We start from the raw sequence: 14715 nt of genomic DNA, 5'->3' as shown, positions 1-14715 counted from the left end.
TGGTTTTTTTCCTTTCAGTATTTTGAATATTTTTTATTGCCTTTTGCCCTCAATTAGTTTGATAATAAGTCAGGTGTTAATTATATTGTTTTTCTCATGTATGTAATTGAATCATTTTTTTGTTCTTTTATGATTTTTTTCTTTGTGGCTTCATTTCAAAGGTGATGTACCTAGATGTAAAGCTCTGTGTTTATCCTTTTGGGGAGTTCATTAAAGTGTATGGTTCACTTGATAAGCATTTGTTATCAAATTTTGGAAATTTTCAGCAATTTTTCAAATATGTTTTCTCCTTTTTATTTTTCCTCTTTTTGTCTGATACTGCCTTTATACATACGTTGGTAAATGTGATGTTATCCAACAGCAGGTCAGTTGAGGCCCTGTTCATCTTCCTGCAGTCTTTTTTTTCTCTTCGTTCTTTCAGTTAATTTGTATTTCTTTATTTTCAAGTTCAGAAATATTTTTTAAAATACCATCTCAAATCTTATTTTAAGCTCATAGTGAATCTTTTACTTCTGTTACAGTTCTCAATTCTAGTATTTCTAGGTTTTAAAAGTTTTTTGTTGAAATTTTCTGTTGTATAATTGTCATTGTATTTTTCTTTCATTTTTAACATAGGATTTCTTTTAAGTATTTGAACATAATTATACTTAAATTCTATATTAAAAACAATTTTAGTAATGTAACTGACATATAATATTGTGTAAGTTTAAAGTGAACATGTTGATTTGCTGTACTTGTATATTGCAAAATGATTGCCACCATAGCATTAGCTAATATGTCACATCTTATAATTACCCTTTCTTTTTTGTGGTGAGAACATTTAAGACCTACTTTTTTAGCAACTTTCAAATACACAATACACCATTATTACCTGTAGTCACCATACTGTATATGAGATCCTCAGAACTTATTCAAGTTATAATTGGAAGTGTGTGCTCTATGACCAACATCTCCTCTTGACCCCCACCTTCAGCCCCTGGTAACTACCCTTCTAATTTGTTTCTTGGAGTTCAGCTTTTTTAGAGAGTTGAACTACAATGCAGTATTTGTCATTCTCTGTCTTATTTCATTTACTGTAATGACTTCAGGGTCCATCTATGCTGTTGCAAATGGCAAGATGTTCTTTATTCTCCTGGATGAATGATATTCACACACACACACACACACACACACATATACGCACAGCGTAATGACTTTGGTCAGTGAGGGACCGTATGTACAACGGTGGTACCATCCTGTAAAATTATAATGGAGATGAAAATTTTCTAGTGACATTGTAGCGAAGTGCATTACTAAAGTGTTTATGGTGACACTGGTGTAAACAAAGTGCTCTGCCAGTTGTATAGAAGTATAGTACATATAATTAGAGAAGTAGGCTATGCCATGTAAGTCTGTGTAAGTCAGCTCCATGGTGTTTTCACAAGGACAGAACCGCCTGACAGTGCGTCTCTCACAGTGTGCTCCTTAAGCAGCACAGCACACGACTGCATCCTGCGTGGTGCCACAGGGCCTTTATCCTTGTATCTGTCGATGGACAGTTAGGCTGCTTCCATGTCTTGGCTGCTGGCAGTAATGTTGCAAATGGACATGGGAGTACAAGTATCTCTTCAAGACAGTGATTTCACTTTTTAATATCTATATACACCCAGAATTGTCATTGCTAGATCAAATGGTAGTTCTAGTTTTAATATTTTGAGGAATCCTCAATTTACATTCCCACTAACAGTACACAAGGGTTCTCCTCTATCCTTGCCACCTTGCCAACATGTTATCTTTTTTTATTTTATTTTATTTGTGGGGGGGACCCCCACTCTGTAACAATTCTCCCCTCTCAGACTTAAGACCCTTTATAATCTTACAAAGGACAATGAACGAAGATCTCATGCTCCTCTAGCTGCTTTAAGATGGACATGGTCGTCGTCCTACCTACCCTTGGGTCAAGAAATCCCTAATAAGAGTGGGGGTGTGGAGGGGAGGGTGGCCTTCCCACATGGGGAAGGATCGTGCAGACTCCAGGTCAGTTGGCTCTCCCTGGGCAGTGGCGCGCTTGGTTTAACAGGCTGGCATCCTTGTTGTATTCAGTCACATTGTGATGTAGCGGCCTTCTGTCTGTCCATGGTTATAAGGCTTCTCTCCAGCTAGTGTTCAGTTGGTTATTCTGGATGATTTCTCCACAATTAAGTTGTAATTTCAGATTGGTCCTGGGAGGAGGTTAATGCAGCTTCCACTTACTCCTCCGCCATCTTGCCTTCTTTGTTTGTTTGTTTGTTTTTTGATGATGGCCATTTTAACAGGTGTGATGTGCTATCTCATTGTGGTTTTGAGTTGCAGTTTCCTGATCACTAGTGATTTTGAGCACTTTTTCATGTACCTGTTGGCCATTTGTATATGTTCTTTGGAAGAATGTCTACTCACGTCCTTTTTAACTAGCTTGTTTGTGGGGTTTTTTTCTTTTTACTATTGAGTTATATGAATTCTTTATATATTTTCCATATTAATCCCTTATCAGACATGATTTGCAAATATTTTCTCCCATTCACTTGGTTGCTTTTTTATTTTGTTGTTGGTGTTCTTTGATGTGCAAAAGCTTTTTAATTTAATGTAGCTTCACTTAATTTTGTGCTTTGACACCTTTGCATTTGGTGCCAAATCTAAAAAAATCATTGCCAAGACCATTGTTGAGAAGCTTACGTCCCTATGTTTTTTTCAGTTTTACAGTTTTTATATTCTTGAACCTAATAGCTGCTTTGTACTCTTGGAGCTGTGTCTGCCCAGAGTCAGTTACTATTGACTGCTTTATTTTTAAAAAAACTGTTGTTTGCATGTCTCACAATTTTTTTTGACAATTGGACATTTTAAATAATACATTGTAGCAACTGTAGATTCTGATTTTTTTAATTCTCCTGAAGATTGTTTGGGGATTTTTCTTTATTTTTTGTGTCTTAACCTGTATGCACTCTATAGAATCTTACTCTTCCGCAGTTTGAAAACCCCGAATTCTGTGTTAAAATTTTTATTCTAATTTTCACTTTTTTAGCCTTATTTCTTAGGGATTGATTCTTTATCTGCATAGCTAAGTGATCAGCCAGACATCTTGATTTTATTACGCTTCCACCATTTTTTGATGATGCTGTACTACATGCATTGTGAAGTACATTCAAAATTTGGGTAGTTTTTAAGTTGGCCTCAGCTTTCTTGGAGGCCCTCTCAGGTCACCCCTAGGTGTGTGTACAACCTCTCAACCAGGGATATGTGGAGAGCTTATTTGGTCCCTCTATGCCTCTCTTATTTCCAGGATCTACCTGTTAAATTTCTTAATGTTCTGCCAAGCTGTTGCTTTTCCCGACTGGGACTGCATCCTCAGGGTAGCAGAACTATGGGCTTTTTCACTTTGTTTCCTGTTAAATTTCTTATTTTTCTGCCAGCGCCACTGGACGTGGGTTTTTGCTCTCGTTCTAAGTGATGGTAGAAGCAGAATTTCTGGTTTTCAAAGCCAACCCTGCCTTGGTAAAACTATGTGACTGTCTGAGCTGGGTGGTGATCGCGGTGGGTGGTAGCATTCCCTGGCAATATGGCTACTGGCCCCACTGCCCTAACTCAGCTGTCTACCAGCTTTTCTGGAATAAATGCTTCTTGACTTACTGCATTTGAACAATATCCAGAGCTCTGAAATGATTATTTTCTACAGTGTAATCCTTTTTACAGTTGTTCAGATTATGTCATTATCCTTTACATTTTAGTGTGAAATTTAGTTTCTTAATATGATTTACAAGTTTGTATGACATACCTCCCTGCCTACTTCTCTGAATTTGTCTCCCATCTCTCTCCCTTTACTAAGCATGCTGCATTATCCTTCAAGCTATTTCTTGAATATACAAAGCCCACCTCTAGGCATATACATTTGGAGTTTTCTGTAATTTTACTTCAGTGCTCATCCCCTATATCTTCATAGGATTCTCATCACCATATCATTCAGGTTTGTGAGGTCTGCTTTGACTTCCTGCTTTCTGTTATGCTCTATCTGCTTATTTCTTCTGTCCTCCATAGACTGTAAGTTTAACGAGGGTAGGAACTTAGTCTTGTTCCCTGCCACATCCTTAATATTGTAAATGATGTCTGGTGCAGAAAGGTACACTACATTTGTAGAATAACAATGTTCTCTGTAGAATTAATATGAACTTAGTGAACTAGTAAAGAATGACTCAGTAAAAATGGCTTGGCTTGGGATAGTTGTATATTTAAAAAACATTTCAGGCGTGAACTTTGCCTACTATTGGCTTGATTAATACTTATAACTATTGCTCTATGAAATATATGTTTTGGATCTTTTGGGGAATTTTAAAATGATAAAATTTAAGCCTCCTTTTAAAAAGAATAGAATATGAACAGAGGAGTAAGGGCAAATAAATATTTATGTCCATGTACTTGCTTCACTTACTATATTCTTTTTACACAGCTTCTGTTATCTGGGAATTTAATAGTTCACTGTTACCTTGGTTAATGAGTCTGGAAAAATAGGTAGCTTATTTTAATATAGTTGACTATGTTTTAAAAAAAAAAGTCTTAATATCTGTCTATCATAAGTAAGTCTTTAGTTTACTAGCAGTTCTCCCACAAAACTAGCTACCTCGATGCAAATTGGCAAAGTATAGATGTACTTTCAGAAATAGCTTCAGTTTGGAATGGAATTGGACACAGTTTTGAAATTAGTAGTTTTCTGTTTCCTCTGCAACAGCCAAAACTTAGTCTAACTTTAGTCATTATCTTTGTTAAAGCAATTATACTGTACTGTTTGTTTATTGCCTCAGCTATAAACATTTTCTAACAATGGAATGTATGAATGATGTCTTAAAAAAGAATTTATTTTATTATTTTTTTAATACTCCCCCGCGGATATTTTTGTTTGTTTGTTTTGTTTTTAAGAGAGAGAGGAAGGGATGGAGAGAGGGAGAGAAAGAGAGACAGACAGGCAAACGTCGATATGAAAGAGAAACATCAATCAGTTAACCGCTCATACATGCCCCAACAGGGAATTGAACCTGCAGCCTTTTGGTGCACAGGACGACACTCCAACTAGCTGAGCCACCTGACCAGTGCTTTATAGAAGAATTTTAAATATAATTGTATAGACAAGCCTAGCTCTCATGGTCAATTTAAAGGGACAGAAGGAGAGTCCTCTTGAGTTTTCTATCTCCCTGAGAAAACAGTCATAGAATAGAGCCTATTGGAAGTTTCTAGAGGAGAAGCATTTGCTTCTTTCTCCTACCATCTTCTAAAAACTGGAGCCCACTCTGCTCTAGGACAGTTCTGCTTATCCAGCTAATTGCCTCCTGTGCATCCCCCACTCCTTTTTTTTTCCTAACCATAACAGCATTTCCATTCCAGATTCCCAGGCATATACTTCATGGTTTTGTAGCTCTTCTAAATCATTATTTTAACTGAAGTTTTATATTTTCTGTCTACATAGCTGGTACTTTGGTGTTCTTTTTCTTATGTAATTTTGCCTTTATTAACTGATTTCTGACAGCCTAAGTATATTGTTGGAATTTATCTGCTTCGTTAATATATACTCTTCAAATTTTTTGCTGTAAAATTTATGATGTTAGGAGGTCATCATATTAATGTTTTCTTTCCATAAAGAATAGACATAACTTTGAAACTTCCCATAGGGAAAAATATTTGTGTGGTCTATAAATTTATCAGGACTGTACAGTTTCTAGTAATCATATTTTAGCTCTCTAAAACTGAGCAACTAAGCCCTTCTAATGGGGTACTTCTCAAATTTTTCAGTGTATCTTGGAAAATAGTAGGGCTTGTAAGAGTTTTCTTTGCACCCAAATTTGTTTGATGTGATGTTTTATTTTTATTATAATTGTAAAAGTTACAGCAGTAATAGCTCATTTCAGATTATCTCGTTTACTATAGACCATTGCTTCTCAAGCTTCTTGAGGTAAAGTACCAGTTTAAAAAATTTCCAATTCATTGAGGACTGATATTTTTGTAAAATATAATACAGATTAATTACTACAAACGTAAAATTTTAAGAAACAAAGTATAGGCCCCACTTTTTATTATAAGATTCATTGATATAAAAGTATTCTGTCAAATTGCTGTAGAAGATTCTAAACACTTATTTTCAATTTGACTTGCAGAGTAGTCATAAATAGTTCATGGACTAGTAACAAATACTTTACAGGTTAGCACTGATCTGTAGACCATACTTTTTTGTAACATATCTATAGCTTGCTGTTTGTAATGTTTAATGTTATTTCAGAAGCATTAGTTAATATGATGAATAGCATTTATCCTTTAAAAAATATTTTTGTGTTTCCTTTTCAGAACCGAGAGCTCCAAATCATGAGAAAGCTAGATCACTGTAACATAGTCCGATTGCGATATTTCTTCTACTCAAGTGGTGAGAAGGTAGGTCTTGCAGAAAGTGTGTACTGAATATTGTGATAGGCTTATTGTTCTTCTAGAAATACTCCCCCTTTCCCAAGTGAAACAGTCTTGGTAATTGAATGAAAGAATTCCAAAACACAGGCCCTAGTAATTCTAAGCTCAAGATATGATCATTGATCATTATTAGTTGTATCAAGAAAATGTTAAAGAAAGGAATGATTTTTAAAGAATTATCTTCCTTTTTAAACTATGTCTTCAGTTCTAAAGTAAATTTAAATATATTTTTTAAACCTTTATGTTGCTTGTGTGCTTCTGGAGCCCCATGTTAGTTCACCTGTTTATTAGAGGGAGAAAAATGATGTCATTTTGTTAGGTTGAAATATTGGAGGAGAAGGGAAAGGAGGAGAACTTTGGTAGGACCAGAATGAGAGTTAAACATTGGGAGGCAAGTTTAACTTATCCTTGGCTAGGGAAAAGTTTGAAAATCCATAATATTCTACAGCTTGTCGTAAGTAGTCACTATTTATGATCACATTTAATTCAGTAAAAGCAAAGGATAGTTAAGGAAGACTTTGTACTGAGAATTCCCTCCCCCACTTCCCTTCCCCTTGGTCTTTCACTTCAGAAGATATAATAACTGATGTTGGAGTTGGCAGCGTAGAAAATCAGTTTCTTCTCTTTTACTGTGGTTTTTTTCTTTCTGTCTGTTCACTGTCCCTTCTCCCCAGATTCAGTTGTTTTTTACATTTTTTTCTTTACTGGTTTGGGATGAAGGGGCAGGACAAATAACAAACCGCTTAATCTGTTGCTAAATAAATATGACTGGATAAATTCATTCAATATTTTGGAGCTCAGATACCATGCATATATTATCTAAAGTTCTTAGATCTATAATGCCTCTCAGTTTCTAGCCTGGTGTTCTTTTTACTTCACATACCTATTTTCCAATGTAACTGTGTTTAATTATTTTCCATTAAATTTAAATATTTAGGTTATTTTTTATGAAAAAAATTTTTCATGACAGAACCTGCAATATGGGAAGATACCTATATATTAAGCCAGTGTTGTGATCTACATGCCTACAGATAACATAATTGGAGCGTGTGTGTGTGTGTGTGTGTGTGTGTGTGTGTGAGAGAGAGAGAGAGAGATAGCTAATACTTTAACAACCAAATTGGTTCTTTAGTGACTTTTTTTTCAGGTGTGTAAGAATGGTGTCACTCAGAGAACCATGAGGAGGCAGCGAGCAGAAGAAAAGAAGTTTATTGAGGGAATTAGCAAGCGGGAGGAAGCTGTGCCACAAATGGCCTGATTCCTGGGTCCTAGGGAAGGAGGGGCTGTTTTATAGGGGGAAGAGAAAAGAAACTATTGAATTCAGTCGTTATCGTGCAGCTGCGAGTCTAAGGGCTGATCAAGGCCAAACGGAGCTCAGGTTGATGTACCCCAGTATCATGGGAAACTCCCAGACAGCTGCAGGCGGGGCGATGGCGTGGGAACCAAGGCTGTCAAAGCGCACCCCCAGATTACCTCTTTGTATTAGGATTTGAGCTCGCTCTTCTAAAGCCAGTTACTTAAGTCATGCCTCTTTTTTTTAACCTAGCAAACTGTCTTTAATTTTTTTATTCCTTCCCAAATAAAATTATGGAGCGGCTGTTATGTTCACAGCACTCTCATAATGGAATTTTGTATCCTCATTGTTATGGAGCATTAGCGAGCAAAGAGGACACGAGGCAATTTAGAAATAAATTTATGGCATTTATTTACCTGGCCAGGGACGGGTCTTCCCACTTTCAGAAGCAGAAGATGGGAGAGCCGCCCCGCCTTACAGACTAAAAGGTTTTTAAAGGCAGAACTATACTCATGTCCTTGGGGTAGCCAGATAACAACAAAAGAGAAAAAAACTACACAGGCGTGAGAAACTACATTTATACATACTTTCTAATTTAGAAGGAGCGTCAGCTGATAAATACTTGGCGTGAAACTATTCTCATGTCCTTGGGGTAGCCAGATAACAGCCAGAGTCAGCTAGCAAAGGGGGCTGAAGGTTGCTAGGATACGTGAGCAAAAAAATAACCTGCCACTGAGGTAAAACGCAAAAAATGGCAAAGAGTAAAAAATAACCCATTACACTCATGACTTTTTGTTATTAGGTGCTAGACATTATAATACCCCAGGGAGGAAAGTAAAGTTCAGAATTATTTGTTCCACAAACAAATGCTGGATTGTATGCAGATTAATTTGCAAAGGTCTCCTTACAAAGCCCCTAACTTTTCCTCTTGACTACTTAATTTATATTGCTTTCCCTATATACCAGGTACTGTTTTAGTGCTTTATAAATATTAACTCACTTAACTCTCATGAAGAGAAAGAGAAAGGGGAGAATATCAAAGCTTTTGAATGTAAGGCTGTATTTGTGATGGCACCTAGAGGCTTACCATCACAGTCTGCTCTCGCTGTCACTTAATCCTGCCTTGGGAGTAAAAATGGACAGTTACCTGTGTATTTCAAAGGATTTTCATCCTTTGAAATATACAGCTGCTGTGTAGAGCTATTTATTTATCTTACATAGTCTTTCAGGTAAAGAGTAACTGAGAAGTCATTAAGGGAGATTAACCAGAGGACAGAGAACTTCTGTGTATTTTTAAAAAGAAATATACTCTCTAATATTTTATGTATCTCAAAACTTTCACATTAGCATTATAAATTTTCCAAAGTGAAAAAAGACACCTCTTAATTTTGGATGGCTCAATAAAAAAAAAAAAAAAACAAAGAAAGAAAAGTAATGATTATTGCTGAAAATAATGACCCTTCCATGTAAAAGGGGGGAGGGGGGCAGTTTCTGAGAATACGGAGAAATACACAGGTTTAGGACCTCCCATGATATTTCAGCCACCAAAAGGATAATATCATCTTGGCCTACTCATGATCTCTACTTTTCTGTTGAATTGTTCTGGCACCAGCATATCATTCAAGAGACTAGGCATTAAACTGATTCATCGCATATGAGATGGGTTCTTCACTAGGGTTGAGATCTCAGGTTTGTTATTATTAGTTCTAACTCTCCAAGAGTAAGTTACTTAGAGTGAACTCAGAACTGTTGTTTAGAAAAGGCATGTAATATCTTATGAAATTCTTACAAATCCTTAAAGTGATTTCTCTCTGAATGCGAGAGCTCTATATTAGGTAGGCATTTTACTAACAGACGCATTATGTGTTAACTATGTGTATATTAGAAGAGTTTTGAGAGAGGAAATAATATATAGTTGGAGATGCCTCTGAGACATGCAAAATAGAGATGTCCAGTAGATGGGACATGTATGACTTCATAGGTGGAGTGGCACTTATGGAGGAAAGACATGACAAGTTCAGAGAGATGGGGTGTGTAGCCATGTGGTAGTAGAGCTCTTAGGAGTTGAAAAGGAGTGGAGAGAGGGTATGTGGTTTGAGGCCAGGACAGTGAGGAGCCAGCAGTTTGCCAATATTGCCTTCTGGTCCTAGAATAAGAGAGCTGCAAGGAAGCCAGTACCTTTGGGTGGGATCCAGCTTTTGTCAATGGCAAGGCAGTAAAGAGACTGGGGTTTGAAACTTATTGAAGAGTTTCTTTTCGGCATTTCAGAGAGCTCAGGGAAAACTCTGGGCAGAAGATCAGTGGTAAGAACATGGTAAGATCCATGGTGAGGAGGCAATTAAAGGATTGAACTGAGGGTATTGTGAAGGAGTAGAAAAAAAGGATTCAGTGTTTCAGGATTGTAGGCATGATAGACTTGGTTAGGTTCCTTGGATGAGTTCATATGTATATGGGAATATATTGTAATCCTATCATCATCATTATCATCTGATTCATCCTCTTTTGAAGCCTTTTCTCTCTTTTCTCTTCTGTCCCTGCCTACTTTCTAGGTTTCTGTCCCTCCCTCTTGTTCTGTGTCAACCCTCAGATGTTTTCCCCCCTGTTTACTCTGGTGTATGGCTGCCTGGCTGTGTGTCTGTCTCCCTTTCTTTCTTACCCCTACCCCCCTCTCTTTCTTGGCCATTTCCTGTATGGATCTCTCAACCTCTTTCTCTGGGTTTCTGTACCACTCTTTCATTGGGTTTCTACACATCTTAGTCTCTTTCTTTGACTATCTTAATTCTTTCTAAATCTTTGTTTGGGTTCTTCTCTGTTTTGAGTCTTCCTCATTCTTTCTTGGTATCTCTTCTCTCTGAGCTTCTTCTGTCCCTCTCCCCTGTTTTTTGAAAATTTTAAAGAAGAAATATTTTCTTCAGTTCTACACATTTTATTCCATACATACATGTTTTACATAGTTATAGGAATAATTATTTATATACTTATTAAACATTCAAGAGCTCAAAATCTTTCCCTTGTTGTCTCATAATATTTGTACTTATTGGTTATACAAGCTAAACTATCTCAGGGCCTCATCATAATTTTTGTCTGTAAGTACTTTTTAGCTTTGGGTGAAATTAGAGTAGGATTGCTGTATTTGGCAGATATTTCCACTGACCACAGTTTGAATGGTTATGTCTATTGGTGACCTTCTCTTTATTGTGCTCCATCGTGCCATTTTAAAAAGTTTTCTTTAGGGATTATAAATAACCAGCTTTTAGTCTTTACTAAGGGGAAGGAGTGGCCAGTATAACTAGAAGAGGTAGGAGTTAAGTCAGGACAGGAACTAGAGATATGACTAATTTAGTCTTAGTCATAGTCTGCTGGTTGGAATCATTGATGCTTGCTATAGTAACCAGAGTATCATGTAGTCAGTTAAAAAACTCTAGGTAACCCAATAGGTTTTGTTAACTCTGATTTACTACAGAGTAGTAGCACTTCTGGATCAGAGAACAATGGGATTTTTGAATGTTTTGAAAGACTGGGCTTATAATACTTTTGTGAATTTTAAGTATCATATAGAATAGTTGTTGTCTTTTCAGTACTGATATTTGGCAGTAAAAACTTGTTCCCCCTTAATGAAATTTTATAAAGAACCCCTGTTTTGTAGATAGAAAGATAAAAAGCAAAGTCGCCTCGGCTGAAACTGGGGTGTGGGACCAGCTGACTTTGCCTTCCTTGAGTTGCTCACCTCTGTTGAACCCCAGGCCTCGGAAGGGTGTACATGGTGTGTAAACCACAGAGCCTTTACAGGAACCTTCAGTTTTATCTGAATCAATTAATAGTCTTCTTTAAGAAAATTTTCTATAAGAAACCTTACAGAGTAATATTTTACCTACAGGTTATTATAGATTGATTACTTGAATAATAAAAGAGGTAGCCTTTCTTAAATAAAACTCTCCCTCTACTTATATGAGCCAGTTTAAATTGCAAGGATGGTTGATTGATTTTATTCTTCATACCAGCTTTGTTTTATTGGTGGTAACTGTGTGCGGGGCTGTGTGCAGAGGGGAAGATTGTACCACTGCTCTGGGATCAGGAATAAGAATGCAGTGCTTGATTATGTCTCTTTGCCACTAGTCCTGGAGAGGAAAGGATAAGGGTAAATATTCTGAATAGTAAAGAGCACTGGCTTTGTAGCTAGAAATATTCGGATTTGCATCGTAGTCCTGCCACTTGATAGCGGCATGACTGGGCAGGATACTTACCTTTGTAATCCTTTTATAAATCCTTCTTATCTGTACCTTAGGGATTTTGTAAGGCAAAATTGTAGTAATGTTTATTAAATGCTTATTGTAGCACCTGGCATATAATTAACACAATAAACATAAATTTACTACATACTTTACAAATTATCTTGCCATTTCCCTGGCTAGAACCTTCAGTACAGTGTTGAGAAGAGATTAAAGCAGACATCCTTGTCTTGTTCTTATTTTAGGGGGACAAATTATTTAGTTTTTTATTTTTAAGTATTATGTTAGCTATGGATATCATCTATTATCAATGTCATCTATCAGTAGAAGGAAAGTTCCCTTGTGTTTCTGGTTTATTGAGCATTTCATCATGTGAAGGGTTTTTGATTTTTTGTCAAATGTTTTATTTTCCCCATCTGTTGAAATGATTGTGTGGGTTTTTTCCTTTATTATGTTAGTAAGGCATTTTACATTAATTTTCCCCCTTTTTATTGAATTTATTGGGATGGCACTGACTAACAAAATTAAACAGATTTCAGGTGCACAACTTTACAACACATGATCTGTACGTTGCATTGTGTGTTCACCGCCCTATGTCGAGTTTCCATCCATCACCATTTATCCCCCATACCCTCTTCCACCTTCCTCTATCACCCCTCCCCGAAATCACCACACTGTTATGTCCATGAGTTCCCCCTCCCCTTTTTTTGCTCATTTCCTCCACCCAGCCCCTTAACTAGCAGCCCCCCCCCTAGTCTTTTTATCCACTCATCTAATGATGGACAATAGGGCTGCTTCCAAATCTTAGCTGTCATAAATGACACTGCAATGAACGTAGGGGTGCATATATTCTATTGAAGTAGTGTTTCAGGTTTCTTTGGATAAATTCCCAGACTGAAATTGCTGGGTCATAAGGTAGCTTCATTTTTAAGTTTTGAACCTACCTTGCATTTCTGGAATCGATCCCTTTTGGTCATGGCATATAAAAATTTTTATATGTTGCTGGACTTTTATTTTTTTTATAGGATTTTTGATTCTGTATTCATAAGGGATATTCATTCGTAGTGGTCCCCAGCCCCAGCATACCCTTCAATTGACTTTGTCTGATTGTAATATCACGGTAAAACTGGCCTCAGAATGAGTTGGAAAGTGTTTTCCTCTTCTGTGTTTTTAAGGTTTCCTGAAGAATTGGTATTAATAATTCTTCGAAAGTTTGGTAGATTTCTCCAGTGAAGCCATCTATTCCTGCACACTTTTTATGGGAGGTTTTTAAATTACTAATTTGATTTCTTGTAATAGGTGTATTAGAGGTTCAATGTCTTCTTTTGTCCATTTTGGTGATTTGTTCACTTCATCGAAGTAATTTATTAGCATAAAGTTATTTATACTTTTCCCTTAAAATTATTTTTATTCTTGTATGGATAGTTGTGACGTCCCCTCTTTCCTTGCTGGTTTTAATAAATTGAGTCTTCTCTCTTTTTTTTTTTTTTTTTTTTGGTCAGTCTAGCTAAAAAAAGGTTTGCTAGTTTTGCTGATTTTTTTTTTTTTCAGTGAACCAACTTTTGGTTTTACTGACTTCCCCCCTCCTCCAATTGCTTTTCTTTTCTTTATTTCTGTCCTAGTCTGTATTATTTCCTTTCTGCAGCTTGCAGTGACTTTATTTTGCTCTTTTTTCCCCTCTAATTTATTAATGTACATAGAAGTTAAGGCTGTTGATTTGAGATCTTTGTAATGTCAGTTATTTGTCAAAGGTTGTGCCTAACGTTATATTTTATTTTTTACCACTGGATGTGCGTGAGTGGCTTAAATGCTGCTATCATAGTTCAGGGAGTTCATGTTTATTGGCTGCATGTTGAAACAGGGACTCTGGTAGCTTTGAATTACCCGTTTTACTGCTCCTGAGAGAGTGCAGCTTTGGGCATTCAGTCTTTCTGACTGTCAGGGATGAATGTGATTTTACTTCCTGGGAGCTACTCATGAGTAAGAGTAGCTTATTGTTCAGTCTCCATTTGGTCAGAGGTTGCATGTAAGCCCTTTGCGTCCAGGGATGCTCCTGCTGTGTGTTGATGTATCAATTTAGGAGGAACGATTTAAGTTTGTGCCATGTTCTGCTCAGCCTAGCTAGCACCTGTGTACATCCTTACTGACCTCTAGAATTGACCTTGATTCCAAGTAGGCTCTTTTTGGCTGTCTCTTTCCTTGGTTCTCTGTATTATACTTCAGGTGCTTTGCCTTTTTACTTGTGTCATGGACCTACCTGCCTTTTCTTAATTGCTCTCCACAAAGCTCTCCATTGGTTTTAGACAATGTCCAATGGCGATAAATAATTAAATATAATATTTTTAAAAATCCCACGACACAGTGAGGCTGCAATAAGTGAACTGCGATATAGAGAGGGACTACTGTATATCAGGGACTTCTGTATGTTTATTTTGTACTTTGGGTTATAATCTAATACTGTTTTATTTCATTGATTAAATTGTTCCAGCTTTGACCCTTGGGAGTTCTTTTCAGTTATCTTTTGTGTCCCTTTGACATATCCCCATAAATGTGGGGTGTTTTTGTTTTAAGTATGTCTTTACTTTCTGGCATGTAGATTATTTTTAATTTCTTGCTTTTCATAAACCTACAGCTATCTTTCTGTGTGCACTTGAAAATACATGCATATATACACATACAGATAATTGTTTTCCTAGACTTAATTTTTAGAAATGGCATTGTTGATTTGAATTGGGT

The 14715-nt window shown here is 36.6% G+C and overlaps 1 protein-coding gene across 2 annotated transcripts in view; it reads left to right on the top strand.

Moving 5' to 3' along the window:
- The window catches only part of GSK3B (glycogen synthase kinase 3 beta), a 221121-nt gene that overhangs the window by 111495 nt on the left and 94911 nt on the right, over positions 1 to 14715 (top strand). For both annotated transcript variants that reach the window (XM_090277069.1, XM_090277060.1), the window contains exon 3: positions 6340 to 6423. In XM_090277069.1, the coding sequence (XP_090133195.1) occupies positions 6340 to 6423 (84 nt within the window). The remainder of the gene's footprint in view (positions 1 to 6339; positions 6424 to 14715) is intronic.

This window comes from Furipterus horrens, unplaced genomic scaffold, assembly GCF_987537825.1.
Source record: "Furipterus horrens unplaced genomic scaffold, mFurHor1.1.pri manual_scaffold_1, whole genome shotgun sequence".
In the NCBI taxonomy this organism is placed as follows: Eukaryota; Metazoa; Chordata; class Mammalia; order Chiroptera; family Furipteridae; genus Furipterus; species Furipterus horrens.
The sequence above is the reverse complement of the archived record's forward strand: the minus strand, read 5'-3'. Positions and strand labels throughout refer to the sequence as shown.